This window comes from Aptenodytes forsteri, unplaced genomic scaffold (assembly GCF_000699145.1).
Source record: "Aptenodytes forsteri isolate BGI_AS27 unplaced genomic scaffold, ASM69914v1 Scaffold11, whole genome shotgun sequence".
NCBI lineage: Eukaryota > Metazoa > Chordata > Aves > Sphenisciformes > Spheniscidae > Aptenodytes > Aptenodytes forsteri.
Genome location: NW_008794155.1, coordinates 364,784 through 392,283, shown reverse-complemented (window position 1 = coordinate 392,283; position 27,500 = coordinate 364,784). Strand labels below are relative to the sequence as shown.

General features: G+C 42.6%; 1 protein-coding gene across 3 annotated transcripts in view; it reads right to left on the bottom strand.

Moving 5' to 3' along the window:
- Window positions 1-27,500, bottom strand: part of ZEB2 (zinc finger E-box binding homeobox 2) — a 116,121-nt gene that overhangs the window by 691 nt on the left and 87,930 nt on the right. For all 3 annotated transcript variants that reach the window (XM_009279608.2, XM_019472222.1, XM_009279619.2), the window contains 7 exons: window positions 24,835-24,906; window positions 17,847-18,035; window positions 16,938-17,152; window positions 14,302-14,410; window positions 11,450-13,419; window positions 9,232-9,412; window positions 1-273 (listed from right to left, as the gene is read on the bottom strand). The exon at window positions 1-273 is cut by the window's left edge and continues 691 nt beyond it. In XM_009279608.2, the coding sequence (XP_009277883.1) occupies window positions 1-273; window positions 9,232-9,412; window positions 11,450-13,419; window positions 14,302-14,410; window positions 16,938-17,152; window positions 17,847-18,035; window positions 24,835-24,906 (3,009 nt within the window). The remainder of the gene's footprint in view (window positions 274-9,231; window positions 9,413-11,449; window positions 13,420-14,301; window positions 14,411-16,937; window positions 17,153-17,846; window positions 18,036-24,834; window positions 24,907-27,500) is intronic.

Sequence of the window (27,500 nt, the reverse complement as noted above, 5' to 3'; positions counted from 1 at the left end):
GTAAATAGGCCCGGTTCATCAGTAGCTCGGTGGGCTCTAAGTGACCCTTTTCACGGGCTTCCCGCTCGGCCGCTTCCCTCTCCTCCGCCTCTCTCTTACAGTAGGAATACCTGTGATTCATGTGCTGCGAGTAAGACCCCGAGTGCGAGAAGCGCTTGCCGCACTTGTCGCACTGGTAGGGCTTCTCCCCGGAGTGCAGGCGCGAGTGCTCGATCAGGTGATGCTTGTGTTTAAATGCTTTCTTGCAAATCTGACACTGGTGTGGTCTTTTTCCTGCGAGGAAGGACAAGAGGACACACATGGGTTACAGCGGCAGGCATGGTGGCTTCTCCGCCCCTCGCTCCCCCTCCACTCTTTAAGGTGCTGGAGCAACACGACGCCTGAACCGCCCTGCTGTCTTCTTTTTAAAGGAAGCTCAGTTGCAGAAACAAAACAACCCCCCCCCCACATTTATGTTACAACTTAGACTTTGGATGCTTTTGATTGTAGTAATTTTACTCAAGCAGCTCAGGATAATAAAGAAAATGACTCAGAGAGCATCAATGGAAAACTGGCAGCTCTAGCGAGCAGCTGACACCCATGAAAATGTTCGAAAAATATCCCTGTTTATAAATAATTCTGCTGACAGCATCATATACACGCCGTATTTCTTTCCCCCCCTCGCTGAAGAGATCAGCCTGTAGAGAAGACCTTTGTTTCTTAAAGTTTTCTTTGTGTACGTTGCTTATGAATAGCAGGAAGCCAACATCCTATCTTTGTGCCTTCGCCAGTGGTGCCACGCAACCGCAAGCCAACCGCTGGCCAACCCTTCCCCACCTACGGCACCCCAGGGCGAGCCCATCGCGGTTTACCTTGGGACGCGCCCGATGCACGCTACGGGTCTAGGGACAGCAGCGCAGAGAGCGGGGACTCGTTGAGTCCATCAAGGGATCGCTGTTGGCGGGAGGACCGGGGCTGGACCCACACCAACCCACCGCAGGGGTCCTCTCCTCCAGCCCTCACCTGGGGGAGGAAGCCCTCAAGGACCGAAAGATGTTTTCCCCCACCACCACGTGAGCAAATACAAATATATACATCTGCCACGGAAGCATAAGGGGTTTCTAAATAAAATGTTGTCAGCCACTCGCTGAGTGCTAAAGTAGTGTTAAGCTGCAGAAAACAGTATTTCCTTTGGCATTTCAGGCAGTTTCGAACCAATGTTTGAAACTCAAAACCAGTGCCAAGCCTAAACACATCTGGTTGATCCCAGGCCACAAATAGCACAGGAATGCCTTCAACACCTTCCAGAACTGCCATACTGAAAGCTTAATTCCAAAATAGAGCTGACAAAAAATACTTGTCAGCATGATGCCACACGACAAAACTCAGCAAAGCATGATGCAACCGTGAGATATCCAGACATAACATATGGTGCAAAGATTGGAATTAGTGAAGACCGATCACCAAACTTAGATTGCAGAAGGCAAAAAATAAAATCAAACATTAGTACCTTCAGCCAGATTTTTTTTATTTTCGAAATGTCAAATTATAATCTTAGTGTCATTCAACCGAATGCTCTAGAGCAGTGCAACCATGCAGGCGGATACAGTGCCAATTGGTCATTATTTTATATTTCGTGCTATTTTTACGCATATAAAAATGCTGGTATTCAGTGCCTGAAATGCGGAGCCCTGCTTTGCATGTCTTATTGCTAGAGCAGATCGTTAGGAACTTATTAGTGAACTGGCCTGATTCCTCAGGCGTATTTATCATACTTAGCTAATGTGGCATGTGACCAGAACAGGAATAAACTTCACACCAGAGACCTCCCATCCTGTCAGTTGTAAAAGTGTGGTATTTCGTTAATTCTTAAAGAAGCAAGAGCAGGGAGAGGAAGAGTGCAGTGGAGGGTGGGCGAGAAAACCCCAGCCGAGAGCGAAGGGCCGGGAAGATGGGAGACCATCACCGGCAGCGCCGGCATGGAAGGAAATCCAGCAGGGAAAAAAAAAAAATGTTTTCAGACCACTGAAAGATCTCGACTTCCAGGAAAATTCAAGTTGCTCCTTTGTGAACCTGATCTGCTTTCTTTTCCCCTGCAGTCACTGCCGGGACTCGAGAGCAGAGAAAGTCAGGCATAGAAAAAAAAATTTTCACTTCCATAGCAAAGCTGCTAAGAACGACTACCAAGGAATATGCTAATATTTTTGCCCAATCTAGTCACAGCTACCTTCAAGTCCCACTGTGAAAGTTCACATTTAATAAGGTGTGATTAACGAATGCTCAAGGAAGCCAAAAATTGTATGTTATGAAACGAAGGGGAGATCTGGCAGGAAGGAAAATACGGGAGAAACCACAGACAGAATAACCCAAGTGACAGGGAAATTAGTGGATGCCTGGAAATTAGGACTCAAACTACATTTCTTTGTATGGGAGTTTCCTAAGCTTGCACACATACAGGGTTTCTTTTTTTTCTTTATTTCCCTTTATAGAAAAATTGAAAATTCAAGCTTGAGATATTGAATTATAGCAGTATTGCTTTTCTGATCTGTTTCCTAAATATGCATTTCTGCCAATTATTTAACCTGTTGGTTAAAAGGCAAGCTTGAAGAAAATTCTGGGCTTTGAGCTGTACACATACTTTGGCTTTGAACCTCCAGCCTTGACCTGGGGGTGCACCGAAGCCCGAGCCGGGAGGTGGCTACCTGCGATTCGGAGCGCAAGTTTTGCCATGACGGGGAAATCCCACAGTCTTAGCTGGGGAGGTTTTAGCACGATCAAGTCACTTAACTCGAATTAGCTTAAAATCCCAAAGCACTCTCGACCTAAGGACTCCTTAAACCCCAGCGCTGCCGGGAGAAAACCCTCACGGGTGAGGTGGGAGCTTTCCCAACGCTACCAACCACCCAGCTGGATGCGCCAGATACGCCTGCCTGCATCCCTGCCTCATCCCAGCTGTCCTGCTGAGCCCACTCAGAGCAACATGCTACCGTCCCTTTGCTAATATCTCCGTAGTTGCTAATTTTTTTCCTCTCTTGTTCCTCGTAGACCTTCTGCTTTTCCTCGGCACCTTTTTTTGTGTCCTTCTCCTCACTGAACTTCTGCCCACGCTGTCTCAGTCCCTCCCTCTGACTTACTTTTCCCTAACATTGACAAGCCCAACCCTTGTCTTGTTCCACTTCTCCACAATGCCGCTCCTTCTCCGTTACTTCAAATTTCCTGATTTTTTTGATGCACACTCCATTTGATGCCCACTACACCCTTCTCACCCCACCTTTCCCTCCTCTTCAAGCTGTGCTCCGTCCAGTTGCCCAGCACTTTTCCTCTCCTCAAACAGAAGTCAGCCACCTCCACTGCTTCTCATCCAGACTTGCCTCCCATCTGCCCTTCCCCATCCACATCGGCTGGGTGATGTGCTCGTCCCTCGCTCTTTGCCTGCTTTCCTCATCCCTTGCACACAGCGTTGGTTCAACGCTGCATCTCCTGCTCCTGCTACCTGGGGCCTCCCCCGAGCCAGCACAGAGGTAGCCTGGCAGGGAGTCATCCATATTATATAAATTAATTCAGAAATGAGAAGATTAATATACTTCCTATTTTCATATTAATTTATATTATTACTAAAAAGGCTATACTAGAGCTATTTAGTCTACCACATCCGTATCAAGGACTCAGTTTTGATCTGAGGGAACGTGACAGCTTGAGCAAAGTTCTTTGTTCAGACACCACACAACATACCTTAGCAGCGTGCAGCGTGCAGCTGTTACAACACTAATTGAAATATGTTTTTAAATGTATCGGGTTTCCGAACATTTGCGGAAGAATTATTTTTTTTTCCCCGTGTGGAAAACCCAGTATTTCAGCCATCGAAAAGAAGTGCCTAATCCCTACGATGCATTAGTAGGCCATAAAATAAAGCTGAAGTAAGGTATTTTACACTGGGGATGGGGAGAAGTCTACAATTGTAGGTGGATGGGGAGAACCTACAACTGTAGGTGGATGGGGAGAACCTCCAATTGTAGGTAGTCCTGGCTGCTTTATCAGCTATTTAGCTAACACACAGGAAGAGCATTGTCGTGCAATGTCATAACATCAGTGGAGCAGGGGTGGGTTGAAAGGAAGCAGATTTGAACATCCCATCCTACCGTTTTTACCCAGTCTCATGTGAGATGACCTGTGTCAGCCATGGGGGATGGAGCTAGGAGAGACGTACCCAAGGCAGCTCACAGGAGGGCTCATGAAACACTTGTGTGTCGTCATGTGGGTGCCTGATGTAGATGCCACATTTTGCAGTGAAACTAAATGATAAATCTCTCTCAAATATCTAAAGGAAATGTTTGGGCTCTTTTATAGTCCACCATCTGCAACAAGAGGTTCCCACAGGGGCTCACGCTCAATTTACAGAGGGGAAATTATAACTAATCTGTTTTCAAAGTCTCTAAAATTGCTTTTCTGTTAAAACAAAACAACAGGAAAAAATCTCTAACAGTAAGTTATCTGAACCTGCCTGGGCTAAAAGTCTTTGACTGAAAAGCTGTGTGTTTCCCATTTGCAGTGGTATAAAAGTCATAAGACATCAGATCATAAGCTGTCACTGGTCCCGGACTAAATATCACCCATCCTTTGCCTAAGGCAAGTGGGTCTTTTTTCTATGGGAGGGGGCCAAACAGAAATCCCACTCTTTGGAGGAAAGAAGGAAAAATTTTTGTGACCGTTTGTTTTTATTTTTTAAAGCCAGTTCTTTTGAAGCTGCTTGGGGGTTTGGGTGTTAGATGTAGTCCCAATGGAGATGGATTAGTGGCCGGAGCACAGCGAAGCGGCCAAAGGTGCAAGATAAATGCAATTTATATATAATTGCCCAAGCTGCACCTGTTCCGTTTTGAATAGGAGACCTTGTCTACAGAAAAAACTTCACAAGCTCTGAATATATCCTTTTTTTTTCTTTATTTGAGTGTAAAATGGGGAATTCTAAACTTGTATCAGAGTAAAGCAAGAAAAAAAAACCTTTAAATAGCATGTAAATTTTTTATGAATCAAGCTCTAAATAAAGAAAACTCCTGAGCTGTGAATTCAAAATACTAGCCAGAGAGAGCTGATTTGCTACCAGGCTCAAGAACAATATTTAGTTTACAGAATCAATCTGGAAATAAAACGAGTGCTTGCATCAGCATGAAAGCTAGGAAAATAAAAAAGAGGTCTTAATAAAATATACAGTGGAAAAGGAAAGGATGAAAGCACTAGCACAGCTATGAGGCCCTCGACAGCCCACACAAGTAATAAAATAGAATATGATGTAATATAGAACAACAATGAAAGGATTTAAAATTTCTAGGTAGGATTCTGAAAAACTGTTTCCAGCTTTTGTTGCAGAGCAGGCATGCCACAAGTTTCCTTGTGAAGCTACGATAAAGCTGGTGTGTAGCAGACATGGGCGTTGACGATGGCAGAACAAACACTAACCTTCACCTTACTCCCGAGCCAGCCCAACGCAGCGTTGAGGACAAAGGGGGGGGCTGTATTGCTATCCAGGAGCCAGGATATTTCTCTGTTTTCTAGGTGCTCCATTCTGTTTGCTCTCCTGCTCACTTACTTACCCACTACTGCTTTCCCTCCTTATCTGCAACTCAAAGATTTTTTTCTGTGCCAAATGGCACCAGTGCTTTGCCACGAAGGCAATCATCTTCTTCACCTTTAGCAAGGAAAGTGTCTCGAACCTTGTGCTAAGTAGCTTGGAGAAATCTGAGATTAGATGCATGCAAATGAAGCGGTGTCTGCTCAACTAATTTCAGCCTGACCAAAGTTAGGATGGGTTCATAAGACTCCACAGGAAAATAATGCAAGCACTGAATTCCTGTGCTACCTGCCATGCTCTGCACCCTAATTGCAGTGCTGCATCCTCTGGTTTTAAAGAAATAGGATCTTGTAAACTTCAAACTCCAAAATGGACACATAACTTCTCTTAAAATTAAATGGCATCCCAAGATTAACTTGGCAGAATTTGGTCCTGCAGCAAGCAGTGGCCTCTACACTAAATTTCAGTCCAGCCAGAACCAATGCAATGCACTCATTGCAGTAACACAATAAATTTTCCTTCTCTGTGTGAAGCTAGAAGTTATTGCAAAATACCGCTAATACTGCATAAACTAAAAATTACGGATTGTGAAATTTGGGCCCCTTTTTCTACTGTGCTCAAGCTGTGACAGGCACAGTGTACAGAGGTAATCACGGAGAGGTCCTTGATCTGTGGCCGCATGGTCCTATCAAAAGTTCTTGGACTGACACAAAGAACCGGCCAAATCCCATTCTCCTTCTTCTTGCCCTGACAGGGAAACTCAGCTCCACCGCAATACCTACGACACTCCTGTTTTCTCCTTTACAGTAGTTGCTGTTGCACGTGATTAAGCCAGCTCATGTGGTTTTGCATGTCAGTGTTACTTTTTGCTCCAAATAATTTCTCTGGGGTAAATCTTTAGGGGCTGCAAAGCAGGAACGTGGCCTCTGTCTGACTCTTTTAACCCTTGTTCTAGCATCGGTTGCAATAGGTATGTGGACCATGAGAAGTGGTGACAAAGAAAAATCTGATTGTTCAAATATCAGAAAAAAGACCTGAAAAAGCACATAGATTTTTTTACGTAGGAAAAAGGTCATCAGTGTAAACAACATCCACTATTTGTCCTTCTCTGGGAAAGACAGGAAGTGTTCCAATTCCTCCTAAAATATGTCTTTAATGAAGTAACAACGGATTGTGGTCAGCTGGTCAGAAAACAGCAACACACTCAGAAAAGAAGCTTCTCTTTTTTAGGTTTCAAAAAGTTGATTGAAAAATCTGGGCCTACTCTTACAATGACCCCAGATGCAGAAGATGGCTTTACTTTCAATTTGGTTCCTTCCACTGAACACGGACTGCAATTTCGCGCCTATGTTATTAATGCAGTTACAAACTTTTCCCAAAAACTATCAAATTAATTTGAAATTCACTTAAGATGCATGCTAAGCCATTAGCCAAAGTCTCAGTGCAGTGTGCCTCCTGAAGGCTGTGAATGAGTTATGGAGGCTAGCCCAGCCAAGGTCCTCAGAGCTCCCAACCACCTCTGTCTAACGCTAGCGTGATGTGTGGAAGCTCCATAAAAGCAAACGCGTCCTTAATACTTTATATAGCGAGTTCCATCGCAGGATTTCAGCCTGCATGAATTAAGATTTACAACACCCCGGAGAGGCGGGCTGGTATCATTTTCCTCTATTTCAAAGATGGGCAAAGGTGAGAGAAAGATGAAGCAATTTGCTGAAATTCGCAGAGGAAGTCTGTGGCAAGGCAGAAAAGAGCGTGGCGCGCTCAGCCTCCACGCCTGTGCCTTTGCCACAAGCCCATCCTTCCTGTCTCTAAATGCCACGCTCGAGCTTGATGATGTGCTGTAGTTCTAGCGTATTAAATATGACACCGTCTACATGTTCTGGATCATAAGGCCGAGTCCCATAAAATTGACGGACGTAGAGTTGAGAAGCCGAAAGGGACGGAGCAAAGGAGAAGGAGAAAAGTCCCTACGCTGCAGCTGTGTGGTATTTTTCGAGGCAGTAGGTTCCCGTGCTACTTAAGGACCAGAACATATTTTTGCTTTTACAAATGCAGTTTATTTTGCAAATCAAGGTGATTGCACACATTTCAGCTTGTCAAATTTTCAGCCTTTCAACCATATGTCTGTCGACCTTATGGACTACCAACTTTATGGGATTCAGCCATATGTCCAGATCCCGATATATATGAAGGCCAGTTCTAACATAAGAGCTTTACGGTAGTAGTGTAGTAAACCATAATGTTTGCAGATGGCTGTAATAAAATCATTCAGGAGAGGAAAGGTGCAGGGACGTAAAGCCTTCAAAGCTTCTTCTACTGAATAAACAATTTGATCTGAATACTGTAGTGGGAAGCACATTCCACCAATGAACTAGCTGATCTAGTCCAAAATGTTGCTTTTAATTTTCTTTCCTAATCCCACATGTATTTTAACTTCCTTTTTTGTTTTCCTGTGTAAGATTAGCTTAAAATTTGGAATAAAAGTATAAGGAGGAAAAATAACAAAGTAACAAAGTAAAGAAATTTCTTTTAAAGGTCCAGTCCGCTTCTGAATTGTAATTTTTCATATGTGAAATGCCAAATGGTTATGTGCGGCCTGGAAGATGTATTAATAGAGAGGTATAAGTTTTTTACCGTCACATGGTGAGATTGAAGGATGATGTGACTTGCTTCATTTCCTGAAGTGGGACTCAGCTTTCAAAGTTAAGGAAAGTTTCCTCCTGAGTAAGCTTTTTCTAACTCTAGGAAGTTGGAGTTTGGTTTATGTCCTGCTGCACAATAATTCACATGATAATTCACATTCCCTTTGTCTAACATAACTTGATATCTCTATTATTTGGGGAACTCCGGTCCCGCTTTCCCCTAACTGAAACATGCTGAGATGATGCGTCCCCCTCGGAGAGCTCTCCACCTCCAGGCTCATGCCCGTCCTGACTGACAGCAGGCAAGGGAGCACTGCCTGCAAGGGGAACCATGGCCAGCATAGGTGCGACAGAGGGTCTTTTTCAAACCAAAATATTTTTTACGCTGACAATCCGCGGTGAGCTTTGGCAAACTTCCTTGAACTAGACAAAAATCAGTTCCTACTTGGGAAAGAAGGGAACCTTCCCCGGGCATTAATTGAGAAGTGAAAAAGCGAAATGCAACCTGCCCGCGCTGCTGGCGTGCAAAATTATGGCGAGAGCAACCCCCGTGAGCTGTTTACTTTGAGATAACTCGGCCAGAGCCAGCTCTCGCGCTGCTAACGTCCGTGGAAGTTTTTCTATCGGATTAAATGGTGCAGGCTCAGATAGTGCCTAAGAAACGAGAAGTACACTGTCACTCTTCCTTCCTGTGCCAGACTTTCTGTTGACCAAGTTGCAGTTCTTTCTGAGTGCTAGGGCCTGCCTTATGTGAAGAGGGCTTGTCCTGCGAGATGCTGAGTGCCACAATTTCCACTGCGCTCAGCATGACATTGCGCATAGCACCTGCCGAGGTTCACCCTATCACATCCAACAGTCCTTCGCCAAGCAATAACCATTAAAAAAAATTTAAAAATAAGTTGAACCGAGCAAAAGATACTCCTTCTTCCCTGTTGAAAGCCTCAACACCTGCCAAACCGTTCGTTGCACAAGTGTAGTCGTGAAAGACTGTGAAGAGCGCAGCATGGACCTCAACCCTCCCCTCGGCGCGCGCGGCCGCCCTACCTGTGTGCTCGTATTTGTGTCGCAGCAGGGAACTGCTCTTCTGGAATGTCTTGTCACATAAGTCACACGCGTACATGCCACTTTCTGTCTTCTTGATCTTCTTTCGGGACAGACAGGAGTCAGAGTCCGTCATGTCGTCGAGGCCGGACATGTAGTCTGGGGTTCCATCAAGCAATTCTCCCTGCGAGGGAACCACCTGTCAGCGACACCCGCTTCCACCACCGCCTCTTCCCACGGAGGAACCAGCCACCCCAGAAAAGTTAAAATCATGTCTGTTTAGGATGGTGGTCCCTCTTAGCTTAGGAACCCGTTGGTAATGAAACTACAGCTGATGGGAACTGTGGAAATAATGAGGAGCCTTCTACTTCTGTGCCTCGAACCAACTTTCTGTCTTTCAGCACTCCGCAATAATATGATTTACACAAGCAGACAGTATTTGTCATATCAGCACTAAATATTTTCAAGGAGCAGAAAATGCAAAGGGGAGGCTTTCACGGACGGCAAAAAGTATTGTAACATTTTACAGGGTTAAGTGTAAGCAACAGCTAAGAGATCAGTCCTTTCAAAACACTGAAACTTGGATATACTCAGTATCTGTAGAAAGGTTTTAATTGAATTTTATAAGGTACAAATAATGTTATTATTATGCAATCCATTTAAATGTATGTCTCCCGACTAAAGGCCTCAAGCTATATTTTTATATTTAATTTTGTAATTTGAAATAGGGAATATTAATAACACTTTTTATCAATGTTCTATCTATGTTAAAACAGCCTTCAGCATTAAGCAATAATGAATGTGGATCAGTAAATTATTAAATTTCTTGGTATTTATTTTGTCTTGATCCAAAGAGAGTGCAAACTTGCATGATAACATACATTTCCATTTGCTATCACACAGTTCGGTTTTCTTAGACTAGGTTTGCACTAATTAATATTAGAGAAGATTAAATAGGCTTAAATACATTTACAAAGAGGGCAGATGTACTGTAAATCGGAATAGTGGAACAGCTGTTATGGAGGTGCAGTGCTATTTATGCTCCTATTGTGCAAAGAGGGATTACAGCCTGTAATGTAAAACCATACCTGATTTTCACATTTGAAACTATAAAACATTTACTAGTCAGTAAAATTACTAATAGACCATAATAGGACATAGGGGAACATGCACAAATGTAAAAAAAAAAAAAATATTAATCTGTAATCAGTTAATCTCATTTAACTAAACTCTGTACGTTATATCTGAATACACCCAGCAAAAAGCTATAAAAGTATGTGACTTCTGTGGAGCAGCTCTTTGCTATAGGCATGCAAGCGGTGAAATCCTTTGCTACTCATGTATTGACTCTGGGATGACCTGAGAAAAGGATTAATGGTTGTACCCAGGCACGAAGAAGTGCTGACCCAGATTACGTGTCCACGGAAAGACTTTGTCTGCAATTAAGGGCCCTAGCTGCTACCTCTCCAAAAAATTTCATTTAATCTCTGGGTTTTTTTCGAAGCTGTTCCAGATGACTGGTGGGGATTAGAGGACTGGTAGTCTGGGAAGGGCAGTAGGTGGGCTGAAGGAAGGGGCTACGGTGAAGCAACGCATCAACGTTTCTCATCCCCTAGACGTTCTTGAGGAGAACGCCTTTCCCATGCACGGTGCACGGGCAATCCCCCAAAAAACACGGAGAAGGGAGCTTTGAGGACTTTCAGTGGGATAGAGCTGCTACGGGGCCATATGGACCTCTGCTTAGAGGGCTATGGCTTTGTGTCCAAATGTCGGGGTGATACCCAAGAGGTCTCCCACTGCTCCTTTTCCCCGTGGTGAAATGTAGTTATGCTCACTGTGAGGGGAGCCCTGCAGAGATCAGTTTCCTTACAAAGTTTCATTTTTTTCTTATTTTATTGCAGGATGGGACTTTTCATGAACGTTATTATTATTTAGATACAATTCTCCTAAGGAACAACTGAGCTCTTAACAGAATAAAAACATAAGCATTATGCCTATTCAAAGGTATTGATGCTGCTTCTGAATCCAAGTAGAAGTACTCCCAAAGCAATTGCAATTTGTTTTCCTACCCCACTGCATTTTTGCAAGTTCAGACTAAAATCAACCCTGCTAATTTTGTTGGAAATGCTGAGTATAACTTTGGGCTTTTTCTTCTGTAAGAGGACATACCACAAAATACTGAATTCTGGCCTTTCAAAAGAAAACGGTTACAACAATTTACCTGAAATCCTTGTTTCCGCTGGTACTTTCTCCTTTGCTGCATATCAGCAAAAGTAGCTGCTCCAGTTGGGTAAGTATAGGCCATATGCGGTAGGAAGCTCATCTGATCTAGTCCTGGGTATGGTCGCAGCCCAGGAATACTGGTCTGGACTGGTGGCATAAAAGTGGCTGGGGGAAATGCGCTCTGTGGTGGAAGTGTTGTGTATAAAGGTTTGGCACTAAATGGGTTCATACCAAATACTGGGTTAGTGCTTTTATCCAGATTATTTGAATTAGAAAATTCCTTCTTGATAAAAGTCAAGTTCAGTGGCTCATCTGAGTTTTCAGATGATGAAGAAACACTGTTGTGTTCTAAATTTACACTATTAGATTTTGTTTTGTTCTTTGTGGCTATAATACTTTTGGGTTCCTTCATTTGTTTTGGTAAAGACAAGTCCAAAGGCTCAGCCTGAAGCTCCTCAGAAGAGAAACTGTTTGGAGTGTAAGAACTACTGTGGGAGTTTTTAGAAGATGTGGAAGAAAGATTTAAAGGAGAAGGAGTATTGCTCCTAGAGTGGTCCAATTTATCAACTGGTTTAATATTGGTAAAATGAGGAGGTTTTGTTAGCCTGAGAGGAGTATCACAATTAGTAACACTGTTATGGAGTTCAGCTATAGATGGTGAAGTTATAGAGTCCACAGGCTTTATTGGAGATCTGGCTGACAAAGAGTCTTTAGTGGGAGTGTTGTTGGTGGCAGCCAGCGCCACCTTGGCACTGGCCCTTTCCAGTGATGGTGACCTGGAACTTGAATACTGGTAGACTTTTCTTTGTTCAAACCATTCCTTCACAAATTCCTGAGGAAGGCCAACAGCAATGGAAATTTTCAGTAGTTCATCAGAGTTGGGTTCCATATTCATAGCATAATATGCTTTAAGTACAGACATGTGGTCCTTGTATGGGTTGATGGGGCTAGTCATTCCTTTCTCAGAAAGTACTGATGACAGCAAGAGGGTTTGCTTATCAAACACTCCAGGTTTGTTGGGAACCATGTTCTCGTGAGGCTGAAGGACTGCCTTGATTTCTTCGTTCATTTTACACAGGTAACGCTCATGCTGATGCAACGGAATGGGACCAGGAAAGCTTTCTTTACAGAACTGGCATGAAAATGGAGTGGATACGTTATGGTTCTCTATCATCTTGTCTTCAGTTACCAGGTCTATTAGGGTTCGCAGCTTCTCTTTTTTAATGTTATTGAGCTGCCTCCTTGAGTCTGTGGTTAAGCTCTGGAGGCAAGCTTTGGCTTCATTGACTTTCTCTAATGTATAGTCAATAATACTTTTAGTGGCACCATTATGACTTACTACTGGAAGACCCACGGGGGGAATACTGGGGGAGGTAACTCCTTGTTCCTCGGCTTGAGCGCATGAATCCTTCATATGGTAAACCTTCAACTTGGAGATCTCTTCAGCCTTGCAGTCCATTTTCTGCCTGGAAACCGTGTTGTCCACAATCTGTAGGACCTTCTGCACCTCACTTAAATTACTGCCTACCGCAGGAAACCCAAGCAATGGTGCTTCCATCCCTACACCTAAGTGCTGCATTGGACTTTGAGCAGAAGCATGAACTCCTAAGGGGCTGGTTGCTCCAAGTCCACCATTCATAAAAGGACTAGTTGCACTAAACCCATGTGAGGCCATAAGAACCTTATATTCATTGAAATCTAGTGGTTCTGTTTTAATTTTCAGTAGGCCTGTTTGTTCAGACATACTAAGTGGTTTGCCATTCTCCAGCTTGTTTCTCAGCTGTGTAATGGCTGAATTAGTAGGAGAGGAAGATACAGAATTAGGAGAAGAACCCGTCTTGATATTGTTTCTCATTCTGCCATTGACAGAGATTAAACCAATACACTTCTTGCTGCTGATGTGCGAACTGTAGGAGCCAGAATGGGAGAAACGTTTCTTGCAGTTTGGACACTCATATGGTTTTTCACCTAAAATGATAATTAAAACCAAATGTTAATTATCATTGTTGCTGCTATAATTGCAAGCGATCGCATTTGATACCCAACCGATCGTCTGTGTATCCACTGATTAATAGTGAGGAAAATATTAATTCTATGAATATGGCCAGACACCACCACTGCTTTATCCTCCTCTTTCTACGGGTCTTGAGGTCAGTTTGGACCGACGGTCTCCAGCCGGCAACAGCCGCCAAGGTTTGAGATTGGCTCCAGACTGACCATTGCAAGTGACGGGTAAGTACCCTGTGGCGAAGGGAGTCAAATCAAATCCAGACAGTTCAAATTTGATTGGTTTCTTCTTTTTTTTTTTCTTCCAAAAAAAAGGAATTTTCACTGGAAATGAGCACGGTATGAGAAACTGAGTCCTGATGTCAGGACCTCCACGTCAGCATTGGTGGAGGTTTGTGCCTGGACAGAGCCCGGTGGCATTTCGTGTGCTGAATGCTGCGTCAAGCACGAGAGACAAAATGCACAAGTCATTCAATATGAGATGCTTTGCGCTTACTCATTATCTGAGAATATGAGCTGTATTTCACTTGGGGGGACTTTTTGTTATGGAAAATATAATGGACTCTTCAGGGTCCGACTGCACAGAAACGAGCGAACGCTTCTGAACTCAAACGGCCGAACAATCAATCTATATTATTTGCAGGAAGCTTTACTATTTCCAAATCTTTCAGCGAGACCGTGGTATTAACAGCGTGATAAAGGAGGATGACTCAGATATCACTTATGAAATACCTTAGTAGCTCCAAGAAGCCAGAAGCAGAACTGTGTAAATTTTAAGCAGTCTTTAAAACTCAGCTAATTAAACAAAATGCAAATGAGCACACCAGCACCTCTGCTACTCACCACTGTGAATTCGCAGGTGTTCCTTCAGATGGTGTTTATATTTGAAGGCCTTGCCACACTCAGTGCATTTGAACTTGCGATTGCCTGCTCCTTGGGTCAGCATTTGGTGCTAGGAGGGGGGAAAAAGAAAAAAGATACCGACATGAATTTTATGCAAGAGAAACCATGAATTTCTAGCTTAAAAAACAAAAACAAAATTAATGTGGCTCTGAATTTATCAAGCGGACCAAAAGGTCTGCATGTACATTTATTTGTCTCATCAGTGCTGCAATAAAAATCAAAATGTTGGCAGTAAACTGAAACAAATGAGAAAGTACTTTCACATGAGCATTCGATATTTGCTTTAGAATTATTTCCTAAGTCTCTCATCAGAAATGTGTTGCTTTAAGGTATCTTACGATGAGAGAAACTGTTTTAGAAGAAGATTTGTGGCTCTTAATATTCCTAGCAGATTCTGAACATGTGGGACTCCGCTTGTTTAAAAATTCTGTTTACTGCTTGTGTAGGAAAGACAGAAACACTGTCGTTAGTGGTATTTCGTGTAAGATTTAATTCATTATCAAGCAGAAGAGACTGAGTCTTCGTTGTGAGCTGCTGCTGGAAATGTTTTTTAAAATCACAGAGCGGCAGGGAAGACTTGAGCCACCTTTCGTGCCATGTTTTTCCCCGGTGCTCTTCTAAGGGGCGAGGGAAAGTTGAAAGTTATGAGTGGCATAAAGATATAATCAAAGGCAACTGACCTTTTTGCAAAAAGCAAGAAAAGCCCCGTGACTTTGAATTTGGAGAGGGAAAAAAAAAAAAAAATTTAAAAAAATTAATAATATTCATAATAATGCAGCCAACCGCTCTGGGTGCTCAAGGTAGGAGGTCAGCCACTTGCAGGCGGCCACGACACAAAAGCCTATTGCAGGAGCAGGGAGGGGGGGGAAAGGGGAAAAAAAGAAGGGGAAAAAAAAAGGCAAAAAAAAAAAAAGGCAGCGCCGAAACGGTATGACAACTGCGAGGGTGTGCTGCCTCTTCCCACATTCCTGGCGAGACAGATGGTGTTACATGGGACACAGGGAGGTTTGTTCAAACAGCAGCAACCTTCAAAGATCAAGCAGAGCCCAGCCCGCCGCGCGCCATTGAGGGACCCGCGCTCATATGTTGCTGAGTTGCATAAACAAACAGCAACAGCTGTTTTGTCTCCCCCCATCGCCCTCCGAGGACTACTATAAACTTTAGTTGTGCCACTGTTAATATGATACAATCATTTTAATTTACTAATTGTAAATGCCATGAGCAAATGAGGGGACTTTTCAACACCAAAGCTACCATTCATAATGCGCCAGCACCAGCGCGCTCTCGCATGTGAAATTTCAGGCGGTTACGTTGGATAAATATCTAGGCGGGTTTTTTTTTTCCCCCTGGTGTTTTTAATGATACGAAGCAAAAGAAAGAACCTTACGGTGGATCAGGTTAGGAAAAATACACATGTGAAAATGTGTTTGTCTACCTGCGAAGCCACGGGAAGGAAAAAATAGGAGAAACCACTCCAGAATCATTTCAATTGATTTAAGATCAAGCAAAAGATACGGTTCTCTTAAAAATGCTAATTGCAAAAAATCGCGTGATTAGGAGATGCGTGTTTGCCTAACTGAATTTACCTTATGCCGAGAAAAACCTACCAAGAGAAACAGAGCTGAGCATGATTTTCAGGTTTTTAAGAAAAATAAATATGGCATAAAGCCTTTATAATTTGACACAATGCACACATCTATTTATTTAAGTTTTAACCACGCCATTTGAGGTTCCGTTACAGCCATCCATAAGACGGGTTTTCAGAAGTGATTCTCTGGCGAGGACAGGAGTAGTTTTTCTGCTGGTATGCAAAGAGTTTTGTGGCACAGGTCTATCGCCGGGCTGTTTAGGAGCACTAGGGAAGCTCAGTCACCTGTTTGAGATACGCGGCGTTTCCTTAAACGCAGCACTGAGATAATATTACATGCATCACATTGAGGAAAAAACTGCCTTGATTTATTGCAGATACGCTGCCGGGCTATACTAATGATAGCGATGCCACAATTCTAGCACATGCATGTGTTAGTGGCACAATCGCAAATGATAGCCTATATGTGCTGGAGGAAGAGTTATTCTAAAAATGTGTAATTATGTTTAACAAACGATTATACAAAATACGCATAATTTCATGTGGTTGAAAAGGTTACTCAAAAAGTAATGAAAAAATATTAGCGGATCTTTTAGTATGTCTTGGAGCTCCTATTTGCAACACTGCAAAGTAAAACTAGGTGAAAAATGGAATTAAAATTGCTGAGATGTTTAATAATGTATAATTAAAATGCTACAGTTTCATTCACTTTTTGAGGAACATAAAAACGAAACTAAAGTCAAGTTAAAGTGCAAATAAAATTTCTAAATTAGAAATTAACACACTCATTCGATCGTGAACATAAGACTATTAAATCATATTAGAAGAGACCATCAAAAAATCATTTAGACCTCAATTAAAGCTATTACCATTAAAAGATCTGCATCTTCAAAATGCCATGAAAAATTAATAATGATTGCCAATCAAAGCAATATCGTTTCTCTAAGGGGTTATTACAGAAAGAAATCACTTAAAACCAGCCCCCCACCTGATCTGTCCCTGGCTTGTGTGTCACCATATGCCGCTCGAGCTGGGTGCGGTAGGCAAACGTGTAGTTACAGAGAGGGCACGAGAAGTTCTCCTCGTTCTTCTCGTGGCGGTACTTGATGTGCTCCTTGAGGGACGTCAGGCGCTTGTAGCCCCGGTCGCAGTAGGGGCAGGTCAGCAGTTGGGCGAAGGCATCTGGAGTTCCAGGTGGCAGGTCTGCACCCCGGGACGGGGAGGGGAAAGAGGCAGGCCAAAAGGTCAGCAAATCAATGGCAGCTCATGGGCTGATTTCCCGGGATGGTATGAGAGGAATCGCTGCAATCTGCTGCCCGAGAGGGAGGGACGGCGCTTCCAACCGGTGGCGGGAGGCACCGGCACCCGCGCACGCCCACAGCAGACTCGCAGGACCCGCTCCGGACCCCGCTCGGAAATTAATTACGGGCATCAGTCCTCCCGCAGACCTCGCTGGCTGGAAAACTAAGACATACTTTTCCCGATCAATTGGCGATTTGCATTCCAGCCCCAGCTCATTATGTTACTTAAGCCATTGACCGAATCCTTCCTACCGACGCTTTTCCAATTATTTATCAAGGCATCGGGGAGCGATGGGTCGGCTACCCCGTCTTTCGTTGCATTAAAACTCTATTAAAACTTCCCAAACTCCCAACTAGAGCAGCAGCCTTTCTCCCGTTTAAATTCAGCTCTTCGGTTCACCCGCCAAATAATACAAATTTGCTGACTAAAAAATCACAATACACTGAAATTACAGCCCCAATCTTTGCTCATGAAATTCCATGCCGCTGCAGCTGTTCTTCAATTTTTAAGGTAAACACCCAGGCATGTAGTGCATTTATAATTGCAACAGCTGCACGAGGTCAGGATACTGGCTAAAAATGAATTACAGCCTCACCATTTTCTTCTTGCCCATTGGCCTCTGGAGTGCCAAGGCGAGACAGTTCCTCGGGGGCTTCGGGGTAAATAATGGCTGTGTCGCTGCGCTGCAGGTACTCCGCTATGCTGACTGCATGCCCATCTCCTTCCTCCAGTTTCCTTTTGGCAAAATATTCCTCAAAGTCCGACGTGCAATTTGCGTTCTTCACTAAAGTGAGAGAAGGGGAAAAGAAAGGGGGTTTGAGTGCATCCTCCCCGAGAGCTCGGGTCGTTTAGCATCATTATGCACAGGCTGAGCTGGTGTGCTGGAGCTACGAGGCTGGGGCTGCAGCTGGATCCTCACTCTCATCGGTCTTGCTCCAGCTCCTGATAAAATTAATGCCAGCTTTCCACCAGCGTGGATGGAAGTAAGGGTGGGCAGTTAAATTAACAAGAACACGGGCTCTACAGGGCAGCAGGAGAAGTTTATGAGGCTTGGGTAATGCAGGTAATCTTTCATCTATGGAACCTGAACCTTCAGGGGGCTCCTGAGGGACCCAGGGCTTTTGGCATGAACACAGTTCGACCTACAGGACTGAGCTCAGCTGCCCCCAGATCCCGCAGACCCCGGGACAGTCCCCGCATGGGAGATGGTATTTGCAGGTAGTAAAGACCACAACCGCTTCTCCTCCAAGACAGGTCCTGCCTCGGGCTGCTCTTCCGTGGCAGGCATGAGAAGAGAATTGCTCACAACATCTTCCCTTTATTTTTTTTTCTCCCTGAAAAATTAACTTACAATGGGAGAATAGGTTGTTTTAAAAAAAGTATTGTTTCATAGATTTCTACAAATAGAACCACATGTTTTAGACCATAACAGGGATACCAAGCCTAAACCCACTTTTACAGTCTGTACGAGAGTTTTCCTTCTTTTCCTTAAATGTAAACCCGATTTTTTATTGTCCATGCAATGTCTATGAAACATAATATATGCTCAACCGCAAAACATCCTGTTATTAAAAATATGCTTTTCTCCTCCATGTATGAACACCGCATACAGAAAAGACCTTAAAAACTCTGGGACGTTATAGACAAATATTAATATAATTATACCAGGAAAAAAATGGAGCTGATCATTTTCTTTCTCTAATTTTTTTTTTATTAACAAGTCTTGGAAGACACAGTTGGTGGCAGGGAATTAAAGATACTTGTTTTTAACTGACCGTAAATGAAAAGAACGGCTTATGATTGATTACATTTTTAATGTATTTCTCCTTAGGTGAAATAAGAAAATGAGGCAACGCCATAAACCATTCTACAGTTCATGTAAAAGTAAAATATTAAATGGCACGATTCTGCTCTCACTGACGCCAGGGAGCAATATGGAGTAAACTCATGGAAATCAAAGGTGTTATGGCCCTGCAGGGTTATACTGGTTTGTAGCCGCTGGAAATGACAGACTAACCGGCTCCTTGGTGTTTAAAAACGGGTAAATGCTTTGCCTCGGTTTCCTACAAAAATGCAAGGTGATGCTGGCATTCAAAATGAGACATGGTCTCTGACTGGGACACAACTGGAAACCTGAAAGTGCCTGGTTTGAAGCGCTGATCTTGCCGTCATCAATAAAAGTAGATATTCGTCTATGCAAACCTCATCCCTTTAGCCGATAAAATCAAATCCTCTGGCTGAGACAAATATGCCCTATTTTTCGTATGAGCTGAGCAGCTTCTCAACCGTTCCGCAGTATTTTAGTGACAGTGACCAAAAGGCACAGGGCATGGGATCCCGTTTTTGGAAGGAAACTTCTGTTCCTATCGCAGCAGTTGTGTAGGGAATTGCTACAACACTACAGAGCTCCTCCCTTAGTCCTTTTGTAGCTCCTGTAGCTCCTGTTATCATTTGTTATTAGCACGAGAAACAATATCTCCTTTTTTTCCCAAAAAAAATGCAACTTCTAGAGAAGGGGAGTGTGAGTACGGAGAACAAGACCAAGTACCTTACCTCCATTTTGTAGCTGTGAGAGAAATATAACAAAATGGTGGTTACTGAAGTAGACCTTATGCACAAGAGCATCAGACTATGGTTTTGACTTCATTTTTATCAGAACAAAGCTGAGGCATTACTTTTTACATTGGAAACCTGACTTTTCATTCCCTTGCTATGCCTAGATCTTCCAACTGTTGCAAGATCATCCATCCTCCGGCTTAACGGTACCCCATCTCCTCTCCTTCTCTTGACTTAGCAATAGATCCAAGGAAAACAAGTTTTTCTTTTGCCAGATTCAGGCCATGACCCAGTAAATGCTACCTGTGAAGCAGGGAAAGAGAGCTTTTCTCCGGAGAGGAGATATGGGAGCACAAAGGGTAAAAGGTGGGACAGCTCCAAGGGATGGCTCCATGCGTCCTTCTCCTCCTCCAGACAGGCTGGGGGGTTTTGGAGCTTGCAACTGTATTTATAGGATCAAGCCACAGAACAAGGCCTGAGTTAATATCAGGAGCTTCAGTCCCAAACTGGAACCCAAACGAGGTTCTTCCGTTCCGGCTCCCAAGTCTATCTGGAGGCTGATCCAACAGGCTGTGGAGGACTGCTGCGATATTACTGGCCTCGGCTTCCTAATTCTCTGGATTATTTAGCTTCTATGTCTGTGCATGCAATCCGGGAGCTAAAGCAAATGTTTATGTCTACATTATAAACCCCTAAAAACAAGAGGATTTAGTGGAAAAGCTGACAGATCCTTAACCGAAACAATACAACCAGTGCTGCAACACTGCAGATTAACATAAATAGCAAAAGGTGACCATGTGTATCTGGTTTCTCACCAGCGACGTTACTGACAATTCAGACATGGCTGGAAGCTCACCCAGTGTTACTGAAAAGACCCATCTGATAACCATTAGGTTTCTCTCTTGATTTCTGGGGGGAAGGCTTGCTTCCCCCCAGTGCCCTAATTTGTTTTCCATGCAGAAAGTCATGTTCCCAGATTCCTCGTGGGCTAACACTGCACACACATTGCACATCCCCTCCTGCGAGGCAAGAATTTCAGCGAGATCTACGGCGGGTGACCTCACCAAATAAGTCTTTTTTTAATTAATTATTGGAGCCTGGAGAGCAGAAATATTTTCTGCTCCAAAAGCTGATGTGGCCGTGTCACATAAAAATAAAACGCATTAAGGAAAGCTATCTTTGGAGGCATTTAGGACCTTTCAAGATAAAGTGAGCGAGAGGTTCAAGGAGCTTGGGAGACCAGTTATTTTGTGTGGGAACTCGTCCTGCAAGATGGTGATAGCTGCCCTTAATCGCAAACAAAGCTAATAAAACCACAGCCTTCATTAGCCAGGAAGTGAGAGGCCCCCATTGGTACACACAGATTACAGCCTGAAACGGCCTGTCCTCCAACCTGCCAAGTTTTACTTCTGTTTTCCCCCCTCCGAAGGTTTTTTTTTCCCTTCTTGAAATTATATTCAGAGATCTTTACTCGAAGCTTGTCAGACGTTAGTAATCGAAACCTGGAAATTTTTTTCTGTTTGTTTACATGGAATTTGGTAATCTATTTTCTGCAAACAACCCAGTTGTAATAACCATAACAGGTACAATAAAATAAACCATAGGAATTTATTCATTCACATTTTAAAAAACCCTTCTGCAAAACATCATTTTGTCAAGTAACCATTTCAGAAATCCCATAAATATTTACAAATGAATTTAGCAGGACCAAAGACTAAAATTTTCACTCTAACGGTCACTTTTGCTTTTCCACTATAAAGCCTCCATGGCTCATTATAAAGATGCAGCTGATTAATGTATGGATAACAAGATTTCTTTTTTAAGTACCACTAGGAAGTGACCATTCTGACAATAGCAGAATAATTTAATAATGGAGACTTTTTCTTTTCGTTTTCTTTCTTTACTAATGACGTTCTGCAATGAATTTGATGCTAAAAATACACCACAGTTGTTGCATGCACCTACAGCAACTTTGCCAGTTGGATGTATGTGAATGAGCCTCAAGTTGCGCCAGGGGAGGTTCAGATTGGACGTGAGGAAAAATTTCTTTACTGAAAGAGTGGTGAAACATTGGAACAGGCTGCCCAGGGAAGTGGGTAGTCCCCATCCCCTGGAGGTATTTAAAAGACGAGTAGATGCAGCGCTTGCCTCAAGTTGCGCCAGGGGAGGTTCAGATTGGACGTGAGGAAAAATTTCTTTACTGAAAGAGTGGTGAAACATTGGAACAGGCTGCCCAGGGAAGTGGTTGAGTCCCCATCCCTGGACGTATTTAAAAGACGTGTAGATGCGGCGCTTAGGGACATGGTTTAGTGGGCATGGGGGTGTTGGGTCGATGGTTGGACTCAATGATCTTAGAGGTCTTTTCCAACCTTAATGATTCTATGATTCTATGATTCTATGAGTCTGAAGCTGTATCTCCTATCTCTGTGCTCAGCCCAGGTCATGGAGTGCTACTAAATCTGGTGTCAAGAGGGAGAGGCACGTTGTGTTAAATGAGAGAAATCTTCTTGGCCCGTCTGGAAGAACCCATGTTAATCTCTAGGAAGACCCAAATGGCTTTCCTGGACACCAGAAGGTCACTGCAGTATGGCTTTCGCTGAAGATGGAGTCACTGATCCAACTTCTTTCATTGGGTCGAGTCTCAGCCTCACCTCAGCTATTTTATTAAACATCAGTCTTAAATCCCCCTACTATCTGCAGGGAAAAATTGAGGCCAGACACTCAAGACAGGCCCAAAGCCTATAGTGAGGCTGAAGAAGAAAACTTTGAACATTTCCCAGAATAGGTAGGAAGGATCTCCAATGGCTCAGGGACTGACCTCTTCCCTTGCCTCCTCAAATAATGGTTGGGGCACCTCAACAGGCAAGCCAGGGGAGTTTTTACTCTGCGTGAAGGATGCTGCAGCTCCTGTCACCTGGCATCTTCCACTCAAGGTGAAAAGACTGGCAAAGGCATTTAGTTTCTCAGATGATTTAATATGACTAAATAATCTGACATCGCTTTTAAGAGACTACAGAAACTGCAGCCATTACAGAAACATGTTCTACCCAACCTACCCAGGCACCAGCCTCCACTGAAGGAGGTGGCTCTGAACGCCTCAGTGATGAAAGATTTGAATTAAACACTAGCAGAGCACTAGACAACTCATAATGGTTATTTGAGCAAGCCCGTTGCAACAAATAGCAGCTGGAGTAAAGAGGAGGCTGGGACTTTTGCACAGGACATTTGGGGAAGGAATTGCCAGGTGCAACATCCAGAGCAGCTTTTGCATTTTAAATGCAGACCGCTTAAATGCAAAGCACTTTTTGAACCACGAGTTTGCAGTGTGCCAAGCTGGGTAGGGGCAACCCTTATCTTTTCCCCCAGAAAACTGGTTTCAGAAGGGGCAGGACGTGCCACGGACCCCACGCAGAGTTAGCGGCAGGGCTGTGCGGGGGCTCGACGGCACCCTGCCCCCAGAGAGATGCCATGAGGCTGAAGTCAAGCAGGCAGAATACACCATCAGATACGGGAAGGGAAGGGGCTAAGAGGACATGAAGTCTTCCCCCTCGAACAGACCACATTGCAAGTATGAAAGAGTCAAGGCCTGTTATGGTAAGGAAAATATGTGCAAAGGAAGTCACACGGACTGATAGGGGACCTCAAAGGCTCTGGTAATGGTAATTCAGATAACCATCAAGTCTTATTTCTGAATCAGACGTCTTTTAAAGTCCTGTTTCTCCAAGTGCTAAGCACAATTTGTCACTTTATTATTGTCCTTTGGAAATAAAAAAAGCTTTTCAAATACATATGTATCCAGTTCTGTATGGCAACATCATTAAGTATATATGTAATGATAAACTGTGCCTTGGTGCCACCCTTCTTTCATGCATAATAAATCTAATGGATGAAAAAAGCAGTGACATGGGTTTATTTTCCTATTATTTTCCCCCTCAAGAATTAGAAAGTAAATTTCTTGTGTTACTTAATAAGAGCATTGGGGTTTTATGTGGGTGTTACCAACATTAGGAAAATGTGAGTAATAAAATCCTTGCAAGACTTAGGTACCACCTTTTACAGTAATATTTGTAGGGGGCATTACCTATGAACTTAATCTCATAATGGAATGCATAGAAATATACTTATACTAGAAAACTCTTAACCGTGTAAATCAGGGCTATCTGCAACATCTCAAATTGTGACAAATGCAAAAGAAACACTGGGTGATGTATGGTGTTCAGCTGTGCTGAGGATGGAGTGGGGCCTTGTGGCCTTTGGAAAGAACATGGTAAACCCCTGAATTCGTTTGGATTCGAAAACAGTAACAGAAACCTTTTGCTGTTTTGCTCTGCCACAGAAAAAAAGAGATGGCTCGGAGATGATGCCTGCTAAATATCTCAGTCCCCGTTCTTGTTCCACAAAATGTATTGATTTCTAAGAAGAGGGGAAAGAAAGAGATGTGGAAAGTGTGTGTGTGGGAAGATTAGCCACAAACATAATAATCTCATAAATATGCATTTTAAGAGTGTGTGTGTGTGTGTGCGTATCTGTGTAAGGGGTTTATGTGTGTCTTCCTGAAAAGATGTTTTCAGTCTCTGAAGTAGCTCACTCTGTGCACCATGCGAACCTGGGGTTGCCAAGAAGGGTGCACCCCATCCTCATTATCAAGCTCTTTGTACAGTCCCTCTCATTAAAAGACTACTGTATCTTGGTCCAGCTACTTTAAACTACACTATATTCGCCCTCGCTGGGAAAACATCTCCTCATGCTGCTGAAAACTATTAGCTTACAAGGATGCAGTTAAAAGGAGTTAGGGGCTGAAACGTTGCAGAGCACGGGAAGGGTAGCAAGGACTCTCACCGAATGAGTTTGTCGCTGCACCGTTGCGATCAAAAAAAAATTAAAAAAACCAGGAAAATTATGTAAATGTTTCCCAATTGTTAAACTGAAAACGAGAAAGAAATTGTTTTGTCACTAATTCTCTTCATGCACAGCTAATTCGACACGACACAGAAGAAAAGCGATGCTCATATCACGCAATACCTTACCTGTACCATTGTTTCCAGTGGTCTGAATTGTGGCTTCAGGCCCCATAGTGTCATAATCTTCCTTCATTTCTTCTGTAAAATAAGCACGCACACTTTCAGCATTTGCACATTATTGAATTGCTTTACAAAGCTAGGGAGCACGCTGCAGTAACAGGGAAGATCCTGCTAAGGGAAGGAGAGAAAAGGGCTGTTGTGGACCTCTATACAATGGCTTTGTTCTGGCAACTGAATGAGTTCAGCGGTGCTGGATGGACGAGAACTTATTTACTTTAAACATGACAGCGAGTGGTGGAAAACAGAACTATTTGTTTGGAGTAAATGAAGGGCTTTTCCCAATATCAAATCTAATATCAGTCGGGTGATAAAAAGGGATTTTTTTTTCTTTTTTTTCTTTTTTTCCCTTCCGTATTTAAAAGAAATAGTCAGTTAACAGACACTGTGAGTTCTATACCTGGAAGAAACTGCAAATACAAAAGGAAGATACAAGAAGTTCTTATACATCTATTTCTATCTATCGTCACACAGATCTTCTGAGCTGTCATCCTCATTTTAACCTCATCTGAAGTGCAGCATGTATTAATATCAAGTGGTGCAGAAATGTGACAAATTTTCGGCTGTGGGCAGTTCTTCTCTGCCCCTACGATTTGTTTGCGTGTTCTGTGCACTCTCTGTGCGCTGACAAAGTCTGCCTTTATGGCCATAAATTGGGTTAATTCACATGCAAATGAGCATGATATGTGTAGAACTATTTACTCTGTGTTTATCATGGATCGGTTTGCTTTCCATGAAACTGGGAGTTCGGAGTGTGTTAAAACAGCATTTCGAAGAGGCTGGATGCAGCTCCATCACTGGGGAGAACGCTTATTTTCATAGATGTTTCAGGCTGCCTTAGAGTGCCTGTCAAACTTGGTTTCTTGCTGCTAATTTGTTAGTTCATGTGCAACAGGTATTCACACATACAGCCTGGTTAAGATTTAACCCTCCAAAGGGTTTTCACAGGCAAAAATAAATATACATAACATTTCTTTCTCGACTTTTCAACTTCTCCTAAATGCCAGCCTTTCTTTATTTGAAGACATGCACAAACATACAATCTCTCTCTTTTTTTTTTTTTTAAGTGAGAGAATTTAGTATTTGAGATTTAAGTGAAAAATCTGCTTTAATCTTTCACTTAGCCGCGCTTGTAAGAAACAAAATGTCAAAAGGCACCCAGAAATGGTTCAAATATGACCAAAAGAAAAAAAAAAAAAGAAAAAAGAAAGAATTTCCCAGAAATGAACACAAGTCAATGATGATTCAGGAAGATGGATGCTGCTCGGCCAGTCAAGTGGTAGACTGGCAAGAAGATCAAAGCCCACTATTAAAATCTTATTGATACGCGAAGCATTAAAATTCTTATTACTCATTTTTTGTGAGAAAGATTTTTATGAGGACAAAAACTGGCCCAGTATTAATCCATTTCCATGACAATGATTTGACTGAAGACAGGGGAATAATATAAACAGAGCACATTCTGGGTTCATTCCTAAATTTGTAATCTTGTAGTATTCTTCAGATGTCACATTCTACAAGTAATTAGTTGGTAGAATAACAGGTTCTAATTGTATCATTCTAATCAAAACTAAAGCACAAAATGACTTAATTCAGAGCTTTACAACCAGCGTACAATACCGTGGTATAAATATACATGTTTATGGCTTTGAAGCTTAAAAAAAAAAAAAAATTAATGAAAGCTCTTACGTTAAAATATGCAGGTACAAACAGATGCTAAATTTGTACAAAAGCATAGAATATGCAGACCAGATGAAAAATATTTGTTTAAACTGTACAGCAGACAAGCCAGCCTTGATTCTTTTCCCAGATCTGGCATTCTGCCTCTCTAAGGATCATTTTCACGGGGATATCTTGCATCCAAAACATTTAGGAGTTCAATATGTATTAATAAAATGTTGTCAATTATGATGATTGATCTGCCGGGCCAGTCTCACATCTGATATTTTTATTGCAGCCTACCAGAAATTTGAATCAAGGTACAGTATTTCTGAGAAGTTCGGCCTTAGATATAAATATAGTTCTTGCGATTTTCTTCCTTGATCATCTCATGTGATTTCTGGTAGTAAGGAGTCACAAGTATCAGAAGTTTTCCATCTGAGGGCACGTCTACCCAGTCAGCAAGGGGAAAACAGTTAACAGCTTAACAGTTAACAGCTTTTTTTTTTTTTTTTTTTTTTTTTTTTTTTTTTTTTTTTTTTTTTTTTTTTTTTTTTTTTTTTTTTTTTTTTTTTTTTTTTTTTTTTTTTTTTTTTTTTTTTTTTTTTTTTTGCATAATAGTGTTAATGTTCAAGATTGCTGTACTTCCTTCCTCATTGTCATTTTCTTCTGTGGTAAAGAGAAGTTACAGTGTCTAGTTGCTTCCCAAAAATTATTAAACGCTCATGAAGGCTCTGCGCTGCTTCTCACTTTGTGCAGGTCACCGGAGTACATGCTGCAATTTTTCATGTACATTTTAATTCTCGTTTAGCTGACAGTTGCACAATTTATCCTTTAGCATTGCGACACTCGGCTAACATGACTTTTCTTTACATAAACCTGCCCTCTTCCTAAAATCTGTGACCCTGCATTACACTTTCTGTATTTAAAAAAAAAAAAATATTCATGGCATTTTC